The sequence below is a fragment of the Panthera tigris genome, chromosome B4, assembly GCF_018350195.1.
Source record: "Panthera tigris isolate Pti1 chromosome B4, P.tigris_Pti1_mat1.1, whole genome shotgun sequence".
Classification (NCBI taxonomy): domain Eukaryota; kingdom Metazoa; phylum Chordata; class Mammalia; order Carnivora; family Felidae; genus Panthera; species Panthera tigris.
In genome coordinates, this window is record NC_056666.1 from 37,708,141 (window position 1) to 37,729,746 (window position 21,606).

The 21,606-nt window shown below is 51.1% G+C and overlaps 1 protein-coding gene across 8 annotated transcripts in view; it reads left to right on the plus strand.

Moving 5' to 3' along the window:
- The window catches only part of TEAD4 (TEA domain transcription factor 4), a 70,402-nt gene that overhangs the window by 43,361 nt on the left and 5,435 nt on the right, over nucleotides 1-21,606 (plus strand). For 7 of the 8 annotated variants that reach the window (XR_006219751.1, XR_006219752.1, XR_006219753.1 and 4 more), the window contains 7 exons: nucleotides 2,766-2,894; nucleotides 3,984-4,027; nucleotides 4,546-4,601; nucleotides 6,978-7,117; nucleotides 8,217-8,390; nucleotides 20,272-20,412; nucleotides 21,432-21,584. Coding sequence is in view for 5 of the 8 variants with exons in the window: in XM_042991580.1 (XP_042847514.1) it covers nucleotides 2,766-2,894; nucleotides 3,984-4,027; nucleotides 4,546-4,601; nucleotides 6,978-7,117; nucleotides 8,217-8,390; nucleotides 20,272-20,412; nucleotides 21,432-21,584 (837 nt within the window). In the remaining 3 variants the exon portion in view is untranslated. The remainder of the gene's footprint in view (nucleotides 1-2,765; nucleotides 2,895-3,983; nucleotides 4,028-4,545; nucleotides 4,602-6,977; nucleotides 7,118-8,216; nucleotides 8,391-20,271; nucleotides 20,413-21,431; nucleotides 21,585-21,606) is intronic. The other variant, XM_042991582.1, reaches the window with a different exon arrangement.

The window sequence follows — 21,606 nt, forward strand, 5'->3', positions numbered from 1 at the left end:
TTCAGTTGTCCGTGATCCTGACATGGGAGGCTCCAAATGAGTGGTGGGAACTCCCAGGAAGCCGCACCCCGCTGCCCACTCAGCCCAGCTGTCCCCAGCCCCCACAGCTGCAGCCCGGCACCTTGTTCCTTTGTCCCTGGGACAGCTGGCTGGGCCTCAGCTGTCACTCCCTTTCAAGCCAGCACACGTACCCTCAGACACCCTTGGGTCCTGGAGTCCAACTTGAGCCCCACTTTCCCTCTCCGGTCTGCCTCTCACTGGGACCCTGGCAGGGGGCCAGAATGGAGACAAGACTTTACAGTGTTCTGTTTACAGCCATCCAGGGAAACTTTTAATTCCCTTGGGGACCATCTGTATGGGCACATTTGCTTCAAGGAATCGCACCTACCTTTGTCCACAGGCTGTAACTTGGAGGCCTGGGAGAGCCTTCGTAGACCACTGGATGGACATCAAGGGCAGCCATGAGCCCCTTAAATAATATGCAAATCTTTATAAGAGTTTTCTTGGGGAGATTGGCTTGAGGATTTTGTCATATTCTCAAAGGGGTCTGTGACCTAACATAATCCCTGGTGGACAGACTTCTATTAATTAGATAGAAATCCTCCAGGACCCGGGATTTGGTGTAGCATGCTCTGCCCTTGTACCATGTGAACTTGGATGAGTCACTGACCTTCCTCAAGCTCCATTTGGTTTAAAATGTAAAATGACAGAGTTAAGCAAGTTGACGTCTGAGGTCCTCTCCAGCCCCAAAATTCAGTGACTCCCTGGCCTTATAGCCTGGCCATTTGATGTCACTCCTCATAATGTCCTTCCTACTTCCCCTTGATTCCTGTCCCACCCTGGTGAGGACGTGGTTTCCTGAGTCCCAGTCATTTGTTTAGATCAGCTATCCGGGAAGGGACGTAAGTGGCTGACATTGAGCGGATGGAGCTCTCTGGCTTCATAATGTAGTTGTTAACCACAGAGGTCTGCAAGCTTTGGGAGGGTACGGCCTGCTGCATCATACATGTCCTCCTGGAGGGAGAGGCCTGAGCCAGCTGGCCTGGGCGTGTTTGACTTCTTCCTCGTGAACAGTGCAAGTGTCCTTGGGAAGAGGCCACCTTATGCTGAGTAGCTCCCTCTTTGGTTATCAGGGAGCCTCTGAGAGCAAGGCCCAAGTTTGACCCCAAAAGGACAGTGGTTTGAGGATGACCCATCCACTCAGAAGGGTTTCCTGTGTGTTCTGTGGTGTGCGCTGGGTGCTGGTAAATGTCAGTGTCCATCCTCCTCACTCCCTGCCCCGTGTCCTCCGCCCCCCTACCCCAGCCCTGCAGAGGCCCAGAGGTAAATTGATAATGCCAACTGGGGCCAAACTCTCAGACCAACCATCACCACTGTCAACACCGTAGTCACATAAATTCTCTGAGCCTTGGTTTCTTCATCTTAAAATGGGGATCCTACTGGTCCTGTTGGCCTCACAGGAGTGCTGTGATGTTCAGAGTCCACGTGTGGGTCACCTTGTGCCAAGTGAGTGCAGATGGTCCTGGAGAGGCTGAGTGGAGGGGCCTTTGGAATCCTGCTCCACAATCACGAGGTGTTGGGATGCTGTCGGGGGCCACCAAGGTGGTGCCCGCCTCACAGGGCTATGGTGGGGACTCAGTGAAACTGTCATAGAATGGCACCTGTAGGCTACAGGGACCTCCATCGCTTCTCCGGGGTGACTCGGTTATGACTCAGGACAGATCTGGGTCTACCAACTTCATTACCAAATAACAGCTAATTTATTTTCTCTGTTTAAAAATATTCATCATAAAGATAGAATTTCTAATCTGAGCTCCTGAGTTGACATAATCCAATCTTTTGGCCTCAATTAAGCTATACATGCTGAATAATACTTGCCATTCCAGTCTATAAATGTGGTCTTATTTTGGACAAAAACACAGTTCCCATCAGGCTTTTTGAAATACAGAAATCTCAGTACTGAAGTACGGTCTCATCACTTTTGAAGACCTGTGGGATTAGGACACTCCGGATGGGAACTGCTGGCTTACACACATGTAAAAATTGTTACTACTATTATTGTCATCATCACTAATGTCATTAAGTGCCTGTTTGTTCCTCACATATGCTTCCCTGAGTACTTCTTTGTTCAGAGCCGGTGCAGGGTGAACCCGTTTTTGGGGCCTTTGGACCCAGGGAGGGCAGACCGTACGTGTTTACATCCTGACATGGAAAAGTCTGGGGGTGCCTCAGGTGTCCACAGTGCAAGGGGAGACCCCTGGGGCAGGCCTGAGACAGGTGGGGCCACAGGAGATTGCCCCATGCCTCTAGACAGTTCGTGTGACCGAGGATGACTCCTCCTGTCCATTCGAGGAGGGCTCTGACATATTTATGTATCATCTACTATGAGCCAGGTACCATGCCAGCTGCCAGTGGTGTGGAGGCGAGCAAGGACTAAAAAGCTTCTGTTCTCAGAGTATCCCCGTGGAGACACCGCCTGGCAGATGGTCTCCAAAAGGCCCTTTAAGCTCTAATAAAATAGGCTGGACACGTATTTTGCCCCATTGACAGATGAGGAAACTGATCAGAGAAACCAAGTGACCTGCACTTAGTCACAAACAAAGTTAATAGCACTGCAGGGGCATAAGCCTTGGCCCTCAGGGCCTTGTCCAGGGCTCTGGCCACTGGCGATAGGACAGCTTTCCTGAGCACAAGCTCAGACCCCGCCTTGCCCATGCCTGCCCTAGTGACCACTGCTGAGGCCCTCCCTTCCAATGTCTCCCCAGGACCAGGCAGCTAAGGACAAGGCCCTGCAGAGCATGGCTCCCATGTCGCCCGCCCAGGCCATCTCCGCCACAGCCTTCCACAGTAAAATGGCCCTCGCCCGGGGCCCAGGCCACCCAGCAGTCTCAGGGGTAAGTGGGGCTGCCTGGAGCCAGAGACCACACCAGCCCCTCCTTCTCACTCCTCCCCCTCCTGAGGAGCCAGAGGCACTGGCCAGGCCACATTTCTCTCACTTGAGTCCTCCCAGGCCAGGAGAGCCAGGGGGAAGGAGGGACCAAGGGCCAAGGGGCCACGCTGAGGCACAGCTCTGCTGGCATCGGCACCACCTTCTCGGGGGCCTTGACGGTGACACAGCAGACCTCCCACAAGGGGCAAAGCAGCTCCCATTAGCTGACCAACCAAGGAGCTCTACAGAGTTGGCCTGATTGACAGGTGAGGGGGCTGACGCCTGAGTCTTTGGTGTAACATCAGCATGCCCCTGAGCAGCTCTCCACCACTCGGCCCTGTCCCGGCTCCCCCCTCCCCTCTGCTCCTCAGCACTGTTCTCTTTCCAGTCGGAGAGCTGATGTTCAGGAACAAACGCTTGTTTGGGTTTTAAATTTCTTGGCCACGGCCAGCTTGGTCACCCTTTCAGAATGATCTAGAAAGGCTCCTCCTTTCTAGGGCTGTGTCCTCACAAGGTTTTCTTGGCTATAGGGTCTACATGGGTCTTCACCATGCACCCATAGCACTGCCCTAGGCGTGTAGGGAAGGACCTCACCCCATGCTCAGTGAGCCTCTCGTCCAGGAGTTTTCAAAGTGTGCTCCAGAGACTGCTAGTCCATCAGAATATTGCATAGATAGGGAACAAAGTAATTCTGTGCGTAAGGAAGTTTGGGACGCTTACACCTAAATAGGTTTCTTGACCTTGGACTGTTCAGGCCTTATGTGCTGCTACGCACTGTGGGCCTCTAAGGGAGGAATACAGTTGCTGTAATTCTAAACCTGGGGTTTCTCTCAAGGAGCACCTTCTTGGCAGAGTGTGTCTAGAGACTAGAGCTCCTTGAAACACACTTTGGGACACTGCTGTAACCTAGCCCAGTGTAGCAGTGCTGACTCTCCTTACTGCCCACTGGGTCTAGGCCCCCAACCCTGCCTTCCAGATGAGGCCCCTGCTCGGTCTTCCCACACCACAGCCCTGGTGCATGGGGCTGTGCTGACTGTGCTTTTTGCCTCCTCAGTTTTGGCAAGGAGCTTTGCCGGGCCAAGCTGGAACATCCCATGAGTGAGTATGGCCTGCTACCAGTTGCTCTCTGAACTGAACTTGAGCCTGTGAACTTGTGCTGTTGAGCCTGGCTCCCAGTATGGGACAGGGTAGCAGTCTGGGGGCAGCCTTTCAGGAGGGGCTTGAGCTTTGGGATCAGGCTGTCCTGCTTTTTAGGCAATAGCTCAGTCTGTGGTGTGGACACGCTGGGGTGGCATTTGCTGAAACTCCAGTCTGTCCAGCGTGAAACAAGGCCAGAGCTTGGGACCCTGAGGGAGAGAGGCTAGGAAGCAGACCTCTGGCTGGCTTGGGAGGGAAGGAAGGAGGGAGGAATGGATTTTCCCAACAGACATGCTGCTTCTGTGGGTCATCCATGAAACTTGAGGGACTTGGCAGGGGAGGGAGCAGGTGGCCAGAGCCCATTAAGGCCACTTATGCTCAGACCACTGGGGCCAGCCACACACAGCGTTGGACACTGCCAGAGACTCCTGGGCTGCAACCTGCCCAGGGCTTACACCTCCTCTCTCCTGTCTCCGTAGTGTGAAACCTTTCTCTCAACAAACCTACGCTGTCCAGCCTTCGCTGCCTCTGCCAGGTGGGTCGGCAGCGCACAGCTCCCGTGCACCTCGCACACCTGCAGCTCCTGCCCTCCAGGTCCCGGCCCCCCGACAGCTGGATGCCTCATGCCCCTGTTAGATGCTGCCCTGGCGTGTGCTCAGTCTCTTGGCCCCACCCCATTCTGTGCTCCTGCCACGCACACCTCTGCCGTGCACCAAGCCCGCCATGCCTCTCGGGTTGTTTGATACACTCAGGGCTTCCAGGGGTGCACACGGGTCAGAGGGGGCGGTCCTTGTGCCCCAGGGCAGCTGTCCCCCGGCCATCTTTCTATGCTGCATGTGTGTCCTGTGCAGCTTGGCTCCTGGGATGGCTTCCCTCTTGGTGATGCTAAGATGTCTCCTTCAAAATGGGAGGTCCAAGGAGAGCGTGGCTTTGTTGCCTGGAGCCACTTGTGAGGAGAGGGAACATTCCTGGGCAGAGGCCTGGAGCATAGGTAGGGCCCCTCCCTCTCACTGCTCAGGTAACCTGCCCTGTCTTTGCTTCTTTCTCATGGAGGTGCCTTACCTCCTTCCTCTCTGAAGGGCAAGACAGGATCCTTCCCCTTAACCACCTTTTCTGGCTCGGGGAATGACTCCCTGCTGACCTTCTGGCCTGGCTGGTTCTGTTCTGAGAGCAGCCCACCACCCTCCTGGTGTCCCTATTGCTACTTTCTCCCAGTGATCCACCCTCCTGTGTGTCCCCTCCTCTCCCTGGCCTCACTGTCTTGGTTCAGGCCCACCTACTCTTGCCTGGATTACTGCAGCAGCCTCTTAACCTGACACCGGTTTTATCCCGCTTCCCCTCTTCACCCTGTAATTTACCCCAGGGACCTTTTTAAAGCATCAATCCCACCATGTGGTTCCTAGGCTTAAACTCCAATCCTAAAATAAATAACTAACTAACTCACTCACTCACTCACTCACTCACTCACTCACTCACTCACTCACTCCAATCCTGGCTCCCTGGTGCCTTCTGGGTACAATCTAAACTCTGTAGTAGGACTTGCATGGACCTCCTTGGTAACTTAGCTTTCTCTCCTCTCCCTCCTTCCCTCCATGCCCCCAGTCCCGCCCTGCCTCTGGGCTGTTGCTCAGGCCTCCTGGAAGCTCCTCTGCCCTGCCCCCACCCAGTTTAGGCATCCTGAGGGCTCTGCACCCCCATCTGGCACTTGACACTCTATTGCTAGTATCTGGGGTTGGGGGGCAACGTCTGTGGCTGACTGGTCTGTGTCTTCTGTATATCCAGTCATGTCTGGCACATAGCACTTGTTCAGTGTCCAGCATGGCCCTCCTCCCACCCCTGTGTTTCTTCTCTGTCTCCTTCCTTGAATGCTCCCGAGTCACCCACCTGAGCATGTGGGGCTTCCCAGCCTGGAAAGCTGGTGTCTGGAGTTCTGTCTCACTGCTTTCTCACGTCCCATCAGTAACTAAGGCCTAGGATGTGCCTCCTCTATCCCTTACTCTTCCCTCCACTACACCGCTTTCATTCAGGCCTTCATTTTTCCACTGGGAAAACATCCCTGGGACCAAGCCTCTGACCGCCTCACCCCTGCCTAGTCCTTCCCTCACACTGAGTAGGATCTTTCAGAAATGCATGTCTGATCAGTTCACTGTCCTCCCTAAAATCCTCTGTCCCTCTCAGACTCTCAGGCTAAAATTCATGCTGCTTAGCCCAGTTCCCCCGTCCGGCTCATCTCTTGTCTTCGTTTCCTGCCACTGGCACAAACCCACCCACTCTCCAGTTCCTCTGAGGACGGGGCTTCTCACAGCTCCTAGTTTGCCTCTGCCGTGTCCACTGCTTGGAGCACCCTTTCCCCTTTCTCCCCTTCTGCCTGTACTTACTATTTCCTTCAAGCATCACTTTCTTGGGAAAAACCTTCCCTGCCCACCCCCAAGTGCATACTTTGTCAATTCTTATCACACTCATTACTTCTGTTATTAGCAAACCTGTAAGGAATGCCAGGCACTGTTCTAGGGGCTGGAGAGACTGCAGTGAACAGATCCGGAAACTTCCAGTTCTCACGGGGCTTCCATCACTATAGCAGTCAGTGTGTCTGGTTATCTTTGACCGGACCAGAAGCTCCTCCACAAGAACGTAGTTGTGCTGCTCAGAAGCCCTCAGCCCAGCTGGCATCCCGGCCCCTCCATGCGGCATCCATTTTCCCTTGAGGACAGTTCTGTACGGGGGGCCCAAGGGGCCTAACTTGTACCGGGCCAGGCACTCCCCTCCACCACCCCTGCCGGGGGTGGGGGTCCCATTTAGGGGAGGCAGGAGATGATTCCCTTGCCAGCACAGGGTCTCACGGCTGGGCCTGGGATCCTCGCAGAGGCTGAGGTGTGGACCCGTCCCCATGTGCCTTTCCTGCTGCATGCAGGGTTTGAGTCTCCTGCAGGACCCGCCCCATCGCCCTCAGCGCCCCCGGCACCCCCATGGCAGGGCCGCAGTGTGGCCAGCTCCAAGCTCTGGATGTTGGAGTTCTCTGCCTTCCTGGAGCAGCAGCAGGACCCTGATACGGTAGGTCCTGGCCTGGGTCTGGCTGGCTCTCCCACCCTCTCCTGTTCCCAGAGGTTCTTGCTCCCATGTCTTTCCAGCTCTTTTCCCACCCGCTTCTGGCTTCCTGCCCTGGCCTTCTGCCCCACTCCACTTCTGGGTTTTACTTAGATGTCCTGTTGCTTCCCAGTCTTCCCTTCCATTGGCCCTCCCCCTTTCCTTCATCCTCCCTCCCTCTTCTTTCCTCACTTCACCTCCCTCTTTCCCTGACACTGTTGATGCTCCCACCCCAAAGCCGTCCCCTGGTTTCTTTTTCTATCCCGGTTCTCCTGGCCTCTCCCTCTGCTGCTCCCTCTCTGATCTGTACTCTTCCCTCCATGCTCTCTGCCCTCCCACCCAGCACCGCTCCCCCTTTCCCCTGTGGCTCTGAGGAGCCTCCTGTGTCTGACCCATATCTTTGGGACGGTAGCAGAGAGAGGAGCCCCATCCCCACCCTGTCTCCTTCAGGGTCCCATGTCCCTGGTGACCAGCGTTACCTGCAAAGGTCAGAGGAGGAGGAGGAGCTAGAGGAGGCTGGGCTGACAGGGTGCCAGAGCCTGGGGGACTTCACAGACCATTTCACACTGATGTTTTCAAACTTGTTTTTTCAGCTGAGGCACCCATTAATCATACTCTTTCTCAGAAGCCCAGTGGGTACAACAGAAGAAGTAGACTTTGGTTGTAGCCAGGTGCCTGTAAGGGACACAGAGGCAGCCTAGCCCCCATCTATAGGGTGGAGCACCGTTTGAAAACAGCTTATCTAGGTCAGTGGTCTGACGTGACAGATGAGATAACAGAGGCCCAAAGATAGAAAATGCCCACCATAGCCAGGGCAAGAATGATACACATAACTGCAATTTATTGAGTACCGACTAGGTGCAGGCACAGCACCAAATGCTTTATACCCGTTAACTTTGCTTTACATTTGATCCTTTTACTGTCTCCATTTTACCAGTTGGGAAACTGAGGCCCAGAGAAGTGAAGTCACGTGCTCTAGGTGGCATGGCTGTGATCTGAGCTCTGGGCTGCTGTGTCTGCCCTGATACCTTCTACCTGTCCCTGAAACCAGCTGTTCTCTCCACAGTATAACAAGCACCTGTTTGTACACATTGGCCAGTCAAGCCCAAGCTACAGTGACCCCTACCTCGAAGCCGTGGACATCCGCCAGATCTATGACAAATTCCCAGAGAAAAAGGGGGGACTCAAGGAGCTCTTTGAACGGGGACCTTCCAATGCCTTTTTTCTTGTGAAATTCTGGGTAAGCCCTTTGATAAACTCTTCCTTCCAGTCCCTAGTATGTTGATGATAATGAGGAGAACGGAGGAAGAGTGAGCATAAGGTGCCCCTTCCATGAGTGGAAACCCGGGGAAGGCAGGGCCAGTGCAGAGTGGGGAAGCAAGCACAAAACGGCCACACAGTGGCGGGAGGCTGAGACAGGGAGCCAGCCAGTGGTGCTGGAGGGCCGAGCTAGCAGAATCAGTCCCTCTTCTGAGAGGTGGTGATGGCATCCGGGTCTGGCCAGGAAATGCAGCCTCTAGGGGGCTATAGCGCTGCAAACAGACCTCAGGAGACACTGAAGGGGGCATAGGCAAAGAGCCAACGTGGAATGTTTGCCAACTCCTGAGCTGGTTTCAGGGCTGGAACAGAGCAGCTCTTGGGCTGGGCAGGGCTTGGAGAAGTAGGCCGTAGGATTAGGATAGGTCACCCCAAGAGGAGTACCTACCCAGCTTGTCAAACAGCTGAGCCCGTAGGCTTTGCCTCTGCTGCCTTCCCTGCCTCACCCCTGGACGGGTTCTGTGTTGGGAGAGCCCCCTGCTTTTGAAACATCTCCTCTAAGACTAGGAGGTGTAGTACCTGCGCTGGGAGCTTACCTTCTGGGGGCCCAGTATACGCAGAAAAGGGGTGCAGGGAAGAGAGTCAGACAAGTGCACACTAAGCCAGTGGTGAGGAAGTGCAGAAGTCCTTCGGGCATGCTGATTGGAGCCTTTGAACAGTTTCAGAGTATTTTACATATAATTCCAGGTGGCTTAAAGGCCGCTGGCTGGGAATCTCCAGCCTGGGCTTCTATAATCAAACCCACGGGCCTGGCTATCTTCAGAAGAGACAGTGCTAGAACTGAGACTCGGGGCCCCTGAGCTTTAGGGTGCTTGGCTTTTACACACTGCAGGCTTGCTATATGAGCAGAATGGAAGTTGGACCTGGGCCTTTAGGGATGGGCCAGATCTATCAGGATCTGAGCCTGGCAAGGGCTGGTACAGCCTGGGGGAGGCATAAGGAAGTGGGCTCTAGAGGGGAAATCATGGGTACAGGTGTGTGAGAGGGAATAATAGAAAATAAGACTGGAAAGGCAGTTGGATCCTGAAGGTCTTGGTCATACAAGGTCTGGGTTTTAATCTATCCTGGGATGAAAAATAGGTTGGTTATATTTTCTTTTTATCTTATTTTTAAATCAGTGAATATTAACTAATACCAAAGGCTTATAATGAAAAGTGTCAGATTTTTGTCCCACTCCTCCCCAACCCCAATCCCCAGAGGCAGTTGATGTAAATTTTCGCTTGTTTATTCTAGGTTTTATCTCCTGAGTTCAAAGTCCTACCTTTATATTGCTATACCTTGATATCACAACTAAGACATTTTGTATTTATTCCGGTACTGTAGAAAAGCATCAGCAATGTTATATCACTTTCCCCCTCATCACCTCAGTACTATCATATACAGTAAGTTGTATAATTTAATAAAAGCAATAAAATGTTTACATTTTTGACCATGCAAAATGACTACCAGAGAGCCAAGAATAATGCTTATGATGTAATTATGTGTTATGATCACGTTTTATTTTTTGTACAACTTTCTTGTTTTTTTCTTACAAATAAATGGCTTTCTTACTTGCATATTTCTAAATAAACCTATTATTAAAATTTTACAAATTGTTCCATCATAACCATCATATAAATTTTTTTTTTTTATTAAGTTTTTCCCCAAATGCTATGAGATCATTCATCAGTTTACCCTTTCTCCTGGAGATTTTCCTCCCGGGTGCCTCTGTTCTGCTCCAGTCTGAACTGGTTATTCTCTACACCTAGACTGCTTCCACTTTTCTCCTGTATTGAATCTATGGCTTTCCAGATCTCCTGTTTCTCTCTGTTTGGTGTCCCGCTTATTTTGCTGGAAAACATTCTCTAGTACCTCCCTAAGAAAAAAATGTGTGATAGATAAATGTTCTAAGTCTTTGCCTGTTTGAATGCCTGTTTTTGGGGACCAGATCAATAGTTTGGGTAGAGAAACTAGGTTGTAAATCATTTTCCCAGAAAGGATTTGCAAGAATCATTTTTCAATGTGTTGCTCCGTTGTCTTCAAACACTAGTAGTCTCATTATATCCTAATTCTCTATCCTTTGTTGTGCCACTGGGTTTCGTTTTTGTTTTTTATCGCTGAAAAATTTGCATTTTCCTTTCTATCCCTTATGTTCTTAAGTTTCACATTCATGAGCTTTGGGCTGTCTGTGTTTTTACTTTCTAATTTTTAAGCCAGGCACTTTCAATTGTGACATTAGTGTTTCTCAATTTGGGGAAATTTACTTATATTGTTTCTTTCCCTCCGTTTGCTCTGTGTTCTTTACCAAGAACCCCTGTTAGTCTAATGTTGGATTTCTTGGACCTATCCTCTATAAGTTTTATAGTTTTTTTGTTGATTTTCCAATTCATCTTCTTGGAGATTTCCTTAACTTTATCTTCTAATTCTTCTAAATTAGTTAAGAGTGTATCTAAGTGTACAGTTCATAAAACCCAAAGTAACAGTGGCATAAAGATGTAGTTTATTTTTCTTTCATGTAAAGTAAGTCGAGATGGACTGTCTAGGCTGGTCCAGCAGCTCCTTGAAATCACTGGGGCCCGTCTCCTTTCCAACTGTCTGCCATACACAGTGCATGGCTTCTGTCCTCAAGATCATGGCTTTTGGAGTTCCAGCCATCATATTTATCTTCCAGTTCCAGCCATCAGGAAGGAAGAAGCCAACTTCATTCCCTCTATGGAGCCTTCTTGGAAGTCCCACACAGCACCTAATTATGTTGTATGGTTGCACCTAGCTGCAAAGGATCCAGGGAAATGTACTCTTTTGGTAGAGTAAACTGCCATTCTCAATAAAATTAGGGTTCTGTGACTGTAGAAGAAGATGGATGAGTCTTTCAGTTGCTAGTGTGTCATAGTTCAGTTGGTGGCATTTTCCTATCTTAGTCATTCCAAAGATCTTGGCACATCACACAGTTAGTGGTGGATTAGATCAATGGAATATGGTGGCATTCTCTGCACCACCTTCTGTCAGATATTTAACTTTGACCATGACATTTTTAAGAGTTCCTTTTTGTTCTTTGAGTGCATCCTGATCTTGTTTCATGACTACAGTTTTTCTCTTCCTTTCTGGGGATACAAAGTTAGAATCATTTTTTAAGTTTCTTCTCCTTTCTTTGTTTCCTTTTAATCCCTTTTTCTATCTGTTTTGATGTCTGTATTTTAAGTTGGACAGTTTCCTAAAATGGTCATATTTTTTGGTCCATATATATTTTTAAAAAATTTTTTTTAACATTTATTTATTTTTGAGACAGAGACAGAGCATGAACGGGGGAGGGTCAGAGAGAGAGGGAGACGCAGAATCTGAAACAGGCTCCAGGCTCTGAGCGGTCAGCACAGAGCCCGACGCGGGGCTCGAACCCACAGACAGGGAGATCGTGACCTGAGCCGAAGTCGGATGCTCAACCGACTGAGCCACCCAGGCGCCCCTGGTCCATATTTTTTTAATAGCTTTCTTGTCATATAATTCACCTGCCATAACATTCACTGACTTAAAATGTATAGTTCAGTGTTTTCTAGTATATTCACGGAGTTGTGCAGCCAATTTTAGAACATTTTCATCACCTCCAGAATAAGCCCCATACCCTTTAGCTACCACATCCCATGCTCACTCTCCCAGCCTTAGGCAACCACTAATGCTGTCATTATAGCTTTGACTTTTCTGGACATTTCATATAAATGGAATCATACAATATGTGATCCTTTGTGATTGGCTTCTTTCACTTAACATAATGTTTTCAAGGTTCAGCTGTGTTATAGCATGAATCAGTACTTGGTTCCATTTTATGGCTCACTTAGACTCCGTTGCATGGATATACCAAATTTCGTTTATGTGTTCATCAGTTGGTGAACTTTTGTGTTGTTTCCAACTTTTATGAATAATGCTGCTGTGAACTTCATGACAAGTTTTTGTGTGGCCGTAGGTTTTCATTTCTCTTGGGTAGACACTTGTGGAATTGTTGAGTCATATGGCAACTCTTTGCCTTTTTGAGGAGCTGCCAGACAGTCCCCCAAAGCAGCTGCACCATTTTACATTCCCCCCAGTAGTTGTATGAGGGTCCCAGTTCCTCCAGACCCATGCTGACAATTGATATTTTCTGTGATTATACTCATCCTAGTGGGTATGAAGTGGGATTCCTTGCGGTTTTGATTTGCATTTCTCTGTGCTTGTCATTTTTGTATCTTCTTTGGAGAAATGTTTCTTGAGCTCCTTTGCCCATTTTTAAATTGGATTGTCTTTTATTATGGAGTCATGAGTTTATATATTATACATAGAAGTCCCTTATTAGATGTGCGGTTTGGAGATTTGTCTCCCAGTCTGTCAGCTCTCTTTTCACATTCTTGACAGTGTCCTTTGGAGCACAGAGGGTTTTCATTTTGATGAAGTCTGAAGTTCTTTTATTGTTTATGCCATGCCCATATTTAATAGTTATTGGGAGCTCTGTGTGCAAGGTCGGACTTGACATCTGTTTTTTTTTGTTTTTTGTTTTTTTTTAGGAAATCAATAAATGTCAGTATATTTGTTAGACCTTTTTTTTCTTGAGGTGGCTCAGTTTCTCCATAGAAGACTTCTTGAGTTGTGCCCCTGGAAGGGGTATACGTGGTCACTGCATCCGAGGCGTGAGGTAGCAGGAAGGGCTGGGGGGCGCCAAACATTTCTTATGCGGGTTTCACTTAATTCTGTCTTCCCTGTTTGGGCCTGCCCAGGGTCCCTGAAGCCCAAAGCCCTCCTGTTTAATTTCTGAAGATGATTTTTCCCTGGTCTTTTGCTGAAGGGTGGGAGAGGTGGCCCGGAGGCCTAACCATCCTTGGTACTGCCTTTCAGTCAGTTCCTTGTGTAGAAGCCTGTCCCTCCCCTGCCCCCACTGTCCTGGTCCCTCCAGGCCAGAGCCACTGAGGCCTTCTCTCAGGCACACCAGCTCACTTCTTATCTCTAAGCCCTCTGGAGGTGCTTTAGGTTATAATTCCTTTTGCTTCCTTTGCCCCCCAGGGCTCTTTCTAGCTCTGGCCAGCCTTTAGTCTTGAGTTTGCTGAACTTTCTTATGGTGTGGTCTTGCCTCCATGCTGGATTGAGAAGATCTAGAAAGAGAAGGTTCTGGATTGACGGGCAATGACTGCCATGGGTAAAGGCAGTGGGGGAAGATAGTGGCACACTTGAGAAAGATTTGCTATCCCTTCTCTTTAGTAATAAGGAATCATTGAAGGGTTTTGAACAGGTGGGAAGTGGCCAGAGTTGTCCTGAGTTGAATAATTAGCCATCCAGACTGGAAGCCAATAGGGTAGGTCAGGCAGGCATGTCAGCCTCTTCAGGACCTCAGCCAGAGAGGCTGACATAGCAGGTTGTCCTCCCTTTTTTTTTTTTCTTTTGTGAGAGAGGGAGAGGGTGCAAGTGAGCAAGGGGCAGAGAGAGAGAGAGAATCCTACGAGGGGCAGAGAGTGGGAGAAAGAGAAGCAGGGCTCACCCAAAGTAGGGCTCGTGCTCACCGATACAGGGTTTGAACTTCCAAACTGTGAGATCATAACCTGAGTGAGGTGAAGTCAGATGCTCAACCGACTGAGCCACCCAGGGACCTGTTCTCCCTTTTTTCAGGAGGGGCTTAGTCCACCTCACTTCCCTTTTTCCTTTCCCTACTCTCCCTTCCAGCTATGACATGGAAATTGGGGCCAAGAGGCTTTGCCATGGGCTACCATTAGCACTGTCACTGTACAGGCAACTCCTGTTCCTGCTGTGTGTCTAGGGAGGCTTCTGGTCTTTTCTTTGGCGAAGGCTGCACCCTCTCTTGAGTCTTCCTCCTCCAGGCCCCCACATCAGTCCAGGCTTAGCCTTGACTTGGAAGAAGGAACTTGGGAAGGTGATTTGTGGCTCCTTCTCAGCACTGGCTCAGTCACCCTGGGGTTGCAATTTCGGATCAAGAGGAAGGCCTAGTTGGCAGGAAGCATTTATGGGAACAGTACCCTGGAGGAGTGAATGGTATATTTGGGGCCTTTTCACTAGTTCCTGTCTTTTAGTCGTAATATTCTGTATTTTTCTAGCCACCATCCAGACGAGGACCATCCTCAGCCTCCCATCTCACAAAGGCAGGGGAGAACTGAGGCATAGAGTAATCAGGGGCCTGGCTTTAAGACATCCAGCCAGGGTGAGCCTCTTTTCCTTTGGTCGTTCTCGTGATCTACATGTTGTAAGGTAGGTCAGGGCATTCGGTGGACAATCACACCAGGCACTATTCATCACTTTACATATATCAGCATGTTCCATCCTGGCTGCAACCCCAAAGGCAGGTTCAGTTGACAGCCTTACTCTATAGAGGGGAAGCTGAGGCACAGAGAGGTGAAATGGCTTGCCAGGGTCACGAGGATTCACACCCACTGTGTCTCCAGGGTGTGTGCTCGGAACCATGACACTGAGCTGCCCGACCTTACAGAGTGCCTGGGGTGTACCCTGCTCAGGGTCCTGTGCTCCCCCTGTTCCCATTGGAGAAGGCTCTGGATTGCCTAAGAAAGGATCTGCAAGGCCCTGAGGGACAGCAGAGAATGGCGGTGTGGAGATGGCAGACTTAACTGCGCATTTCTTGTAGAGTTGGGCACTTAGGCCTCTTGAGTTTTCTAGAGTCCAGACTTCCCTTCCAGAAAATGAAGAAGATTGTCCTGCCAGAGGTGAGAGTTGGGCAGGTAGGGAAAAGGAATTAGAGTGTTCTTGTCCAACCTTGTGGGCTTGTGGCCCACATCCCCTCCTTCTGATGTTTTGGGGGAGGTAGGAGGCAGGGATTGATGGGAGAAGGGAGGGGTGGAAAAAACCAGCAGGTTCCCCTGTGGCCTCTGCGCTGTGCCCGTGGCTGTGCACATAGCCCCCACTGTGTGGACCTGACATGGACCTTGTCTTCCAAGAGCTCACCTTCCAAGTGGGAGAATCCAGAGCAGATCTCAGGGTCCCGGAACAGTAACCAGGATATAGGGGAGCATGGTGGGCCACAAGTGGGGCCCTTCCAGTGTGCCATGGGAGAGCAGGGGGGCAGCAGTGGGGCCCAGCTGGGCTGTAGAGGCTCTTGTCTCCTTTCTGCCGCTTGAGAACTGTGATGACCTAAGCAGATCTCAGCCTCCCTGGGCCTGTTTCTCTGAACAGTCAGCAGATTTGTTCTTGAGGGCCTGCAGGAGGCTGTCTCTCTGAGGACCCCGATGTGTGAGGGGTCTGCTGGCACTGAAGGGAGGCTGTGTACCTGCCTTGCCCCTGCCCCTTGCCTGAGCCCCTAGAGCCAGGCCCTCTCTGAAGGCCAGACACTTGGTCAGGGTGAGGACGGGTGAAATCGGAGATGGGGGCATGGCAGCAGCCAGGGCACCTTGGCAGCCATCTGGTCCCTCCTGGGTGGGGAGGGCAGAGCCACCAGGGAGTACAAATCTGTGATGGGGGAAAATAAATGCTCCTGTTTGCTAACCATGAGACTTTTGGTCAGCCATGGGGTCCTCACAGCCAGCTCTGGCGTTCCCAGCCATCTGGAATTCTCTTCTCCTGCCCACTTGCCTGGCCGCTCCCTCCCCTGCTGTGAGCTGCTGTGAGACCAACCACACACAGTTAGGAGAGCTGAGCAGACAAGGAAACAAAGCCCCCTCCCCCAAAGCCTCCCTTTCTTCTCCAGCCTGGCAGTGTTCTTCTGGTCCAGCCTAGGCCTTGACTGTGCATGCTGGGGAGCTGATCAGGGTCTGCTTGGAGGAGGACTTTAATACCCCCAACCCAGCCTCCTAGCCCACCCCCTGTTGAAAGTTACTGTTCTTTGATGGGATTGCGGTGTTAGTTCCTAGGCTCATGGCTGCCGGGACAAATCATTTCCAGCTGGAGCTGGCATCTGGGTGCAGGAGGGGTTGAGTTGTGAGGCTGTGCTCTGTTGGATGTGACATGCACGGTCTAGAGCAGGGACTGAGAAGCTGAATCCCTCCCTCCTTCCCCACAACACAGGAGACCAGCTGAGGCCACCTCTGTCCTTGGGGTGGGGGAGAGAGGACTCTTAGACACTGATGGTTGTTAACACCAGTCTGTAAATTGAAAATGTTGGGCAGAGGTGATCTGAGGCCTTGGAGGGAGGCGAGTACCCCAGACTGGTCCGCATCCCAGCCTGCTGCTCCCTTTGGGCCCTGACATTTCTCTCAGGCACATACCAGCACATGACAATGAATCTGAGCCCCTCTGGCCCCCACTCCTGGGCTGCGGCTGTCTCGGCTCATCTGTCAGTCACCCGATCCCCCACACCTGTTCCAGGCCCCGCCTGGGCTGCCCACCCGCATCACAGCTATGAATAGGGTGAAGGGAGGGGAGCATGGGGGCACTCAGAGGGCAGGAGGGCGAGGGGGGGCAGTCTTCCTCTTAGGCTGAGAAAGGTAAGCCATGCTTATTAGAGTAAGGGGGAATGTAAGGGTGGACAGGAAGTGCCTGAAGTGTGGCTGCAGGAGGGGGTGGGGTAGTAACTAGGAGGATGGGGCACTGAGGGCTAGAGGGGGTGCTGAGAGTGGGTTGTCTGTGTCCCCGGCTGCCTCTCCAGGATCCGTGCAGCATAATCACAGGGCAGGTCCCGGGGCAGACTTTGGATGGTCATTGGCGGGATGTTTATCTCTCTCCCACTACCTCCTTAGCTCTCTCCCTCTTTCTCTGTCCTCTCTACCACTCAAAACACCATCGCATTTATCCTACTTGCTGTCCTACGAGTTCCAAATTCCTTGACAGCAGAGACAATGTCTCAGCCTCTCTGAGCCCCACCCCCCTTGGCTGTGCTGGGGGCGGGGAGCAGGATAAAGTGGGTGACCGAGAGATGGAAGGGCCAGGTGAGTGGAGGGCTCTGACCAAGACCTGGGACAGAGGAGGGTGCGGAGGTTGCAGGGGGAGGTTGGCAGGGGTGGGGTGGGGTGGGAGGTGTGGGGCTCATCTCTCTCCCCGCTCAGTGCCACCGAAAGGTGAGAGGTTGAACAGCCACACGTGGCCTTTGTTACAGGCACACCTCACACCAGGTATGGTCCAAACCCTGGGAGAGCTTAGTCCTTGCTGGCAGGGTGCCTACCATCTGGAAGGGGCCACGGCCATCCGAACAGATCCTACCAGCACAAGGTGATGAAGGGCATGTCACGTCCAGGGCACTGCAGGGGTGCTAGGCAGCCATGACCTTTGTGTACTGGGAAGAACCAGGGAGGGATTGGACCAGTCCTGCCCAGCCATGGTGCACAGCATTCTTTTAGGTGACATATGAATAAATATTTCTTCTTTAGTAGTCATGCTGTTGTTATTACATGTATCAGAAAAAATAGAATCCCTGACTGATTTCATGGGTATTATTGCTTACTTAGCATGGAGTTAGGGAACGAGTTGATTTAAGAGAAACCAGTAGGGGCATGGTAAGGCCTGTGGTAGGTGGGACACACGTACACCGTTAATCAAGAGGAGGCTGGCAGGGGCTATAGTCTGAGTGCTACTATCTTATGCCCTGGCCTTGCCACTTGGCTGGCACCCATCATCCTGTATTCGGGTGCCTGCCCTCCCGGGCAGCCGGGCTTCCTGCCAGCTCTTTTTCACACTTCTGCCCTGCGCTAAAAGCTGCAGCATACTTTGAGCAAACTGTTCCTTTTTAAAGAAGTCTGGCAAACTTCGTCTCCCAGGAGGAGCATGTGACTTAGCAGGGAAAATAGCTGGATTTTGAGCCCAGTTCACCTTATACTTAACTGCAAAGCTTTGGGCCAGTCCCAGCTGCCATCAGTGTGCAGCCCACCGAGGCCTGGTCCACCCCAGCCAGGACTCGGGCCCTCTCTCTTGCCGGGCCCCATCCCCACCACAGAGTACTGAGACAGGCCAGCCCGGGGGCGGGACGGGGGGTGTTCACAACACTGCTGTTTATTTCAGAGGCTGAGCATTGACTTGAATGTAGCCGTAATTCCTTTTTTTCCTGTCTTCCCAGTGGCCTCATTAAAACCATCACAGACTACACTAAACATATGCCATTCTATTCAACATGAAAACACCCTTTTTTCTTTTTCTCATCATAAAAGGAACACATCCACATTCTGTTCCATAACCATAACCTGCTTTTTTTTTTTTTTCACTTAACAATTGTTGTAGTCAATTCACAATAGTAAATACAGGTCCTTCTCAACAGTTTTTGTGGCTACATAATATTTCTGTTGTGCCGTAAGACATTCAATGTCCTCCACCAGTCTAGAGAATGTTCTTGTTCTTGGAAAATTTCTTTCCCCAAAGTAGAGAAAAATAATGACTGAGCTTCCCCTAATGGCCAGTAACAGAACTGCCTGTGCCTGGCTCTAAATGGTGCCAGAGGCTTCCTGGGGTTCTGGGGATTCCCTTATTTTGTGCAGAAGAGTCCTTGGTGTCAGGATCTAGACACCAAGGGTCTAGAGCTTCTACTGCATCCGCAGGGCTCACTCTGAGTCCAGCTTGGCAGTGATTTCAGATAAGTGTGTAGGCGGGACGAGAGGCTCCACCCTCAGAATGAACCTTTTTAAATCTGTGCATTTGTTCTGGGTCCTAAGTGGCTCTGTTAGCACCCCTGGTTCGGATGGAATGATTTGATGTGGGGCCTAAGTTCTGGGGATAGGGACCCCCAAGTGGTTCAGGGCTTCTGAAATACAGTTCTTGCCTCAGAGTCTCCAAGGCACTGAATTATCTCATCCAGTGTCTCCCTTCCTGTCCTGTAACTCTGCCAGATTTGGGTAAGCACTGGAGTCGGAGCCTGAAGACCTGGGACCCATCCCTTGTCAGCTGTGTGGTGTTGGGCAGGGCCTGTGGTCAGGGAGCCTCACTGATCAGACCGAGGCCGAGATCCGTGTGTGAAATCAGGAATCTTACTCCACCTTTTCTAATCAACCCAACATCAAGCAGATGCTTCGGGCTCTGCTTTCAGGAGGGGAGGAAAAGCTGTGTGTTGGAGAATAGCAAGAAGCTGATCTAGAGGACCAGAGGCTCACAAGCCAGGCTGGAGAGTGAGAGCAGTGTTCTCTGATGGCAAGGGGCTCGGTGAGAGGGTTTTAACTATGGGGTGATGCAATCAGACTTGTTTTTCGGAGAGAACTCTGAGAAGTTAGAGAATGAACCAGAGGGAAGAAGACTGGTGTTGGGATTAGTCTGGAGGCTGAAACAGAGATGTAAGAAGGTCAAGGGTAGCTAGACTCAGTAATGCTGTAGAGATGGGTGAGAGGCCAACCCCCAGAGCCATTTCCAAAAGAGCATTGGCAGGGTCCAGTGGCCAGCTGGACTGGAGGATGAGACATAGTCAAGTCCCAGCTTCTCCTCCATGTACCAGCACCCCCTCCCACTCTCCACTCTGCCAGTCTCCCATTCTGGCTTTCTGTTCCCACGCTTACTTCACCATTAGGATGGACTCTGGAGAGGATCTGATAAATTCATACTAAAATAGAAATGACTGATATAGATTCAGATGTTTGCAGTTTAACAAGAGCAGAGCCTTAGACTATAGGACTTGAAGTCCTAAGGACAAAATTGGGGGCCCCACCTGCTGGGTGTGTTGGTGCCTAAATGGGTAGCAGAGGCCTGAAACTAACACAGGTGCCAGTGTTCTCTTTTTCCATTGTTTAGACAACACAACCTGATCTTATACCAGGCCTGGATATGGAGAAAGGTGGAAGCTTTCCAAGATCCTACTGTCCAAGTTCTTTTTAGGCCCTCCTGATGTCTTCCCTGGCCCTAGAACCTGGACTGTGGCCCCAGGCTTCTTTCTGACTCTACCCCTGGTGGAGCCCCTGCTGACTCACCTGTCCACTGCTTGTCTTCCCTGTGTCTTCCTCCAGGCAGACCTCAACACCAACATCGAGGATGAAGGCAGCTCCTTCTACGGAGTCTCCAGCCAATATGAGAGTCCGGAGAACATGATAATCACTTGCTCCACCAAGGTCTGCTCCTTCGGCAAGCAGGTGGTAGAGAAAGTGGAGGTAGGAGCCCTCCCCATATGTTTGTTAAACCAGGCCCCTTGCTGCTTCAGGTTGGCCTTCATCCCTGTCCCCCCCACCCCACCTCTTTCCCCAGATTTGTGTGAGTCAGTGAGCTCTTCCCCTCATAAATAAGTCTGTTACCTATTGGCAACCCACCTCATGTCAAACACAGACGCCGGGCTGGCACCAGGGAAGAGACAGTGCCCCCCATCCCAAGGCTTGTCAGCCCTGGCTGCACCTTCGGTCATCTGGGGACTTTGGAAACACACCAGTGCCTGAACCCCACTCCACAGCAATAGTAGTTTATAAGATGCTCTTCCAGTTATTTTTTTTTTTTAATTTTTTTTTTAACGTTTATTTATTTTTGAGACAGAGAGAGACAGAGCATGAACGGGGGAGGGTCACAGAGAGAGGGAGACACAGAATCTGAAACAGGCTCCAGGCTCTGAGCTGTCAGCACAGAGCCTGACGCGGGGCTCGAACCCACGGACCGTGAGATCATGACCTGAGCCGAAGTCGGACGCTTAACCGACCGAGCCACCCAGGCGCCCCTCTTCCAGTTATTTTTAAATAAAATTTTATTTTAAGATAATTATGGTTCCACACGCAATGCAATTGTAACCCCATGTACCCTTAATCGGGCAACATCTTGCATAACTAGAGCATAATATTGGCCACCAGAAAATTGACATTGATGCAGCCCAGCAATCCGGTTCGGGTGTCACCTGTTTACATGCTGTCATTTGTGCACGTTAGCGTGTGTTAGTGTGGAGTCAGGACTGAGTCATCGCTCTGTCCCATCTCGCCTAGTGCCGCTACACTCAATGCTCCTTCCTCCCGTACCTGGCCTGCCTATCACTGAGGGAGGAGGGGGGCTCTGTTCTCAAGGGCCTCCAGGCCTCCTGCCTTTTCTTTCTACTTGAGAGTGAGTGGGTCATGGAGCTTCCCTGTGGAGTTGGGCCTGGGCTGGAGGTGGTCCAAAGAGATTCTAAGCCTCCGCTGCTCCCTGGGTCCTGCAGACCGAGTATGCCCGCTATGAGAATGGCCACTACTCATACCGCATTCATCGGTCCCCACTCTGCGAGTACATGATCAATTTCATCCATAAGCTGAAGCACCTGCCCGAGAAATACATGATGAACAGCGTGCTGGAGAACTTCACCATCCTGCAGGTGTGTGTGTGTGGAGGGGACA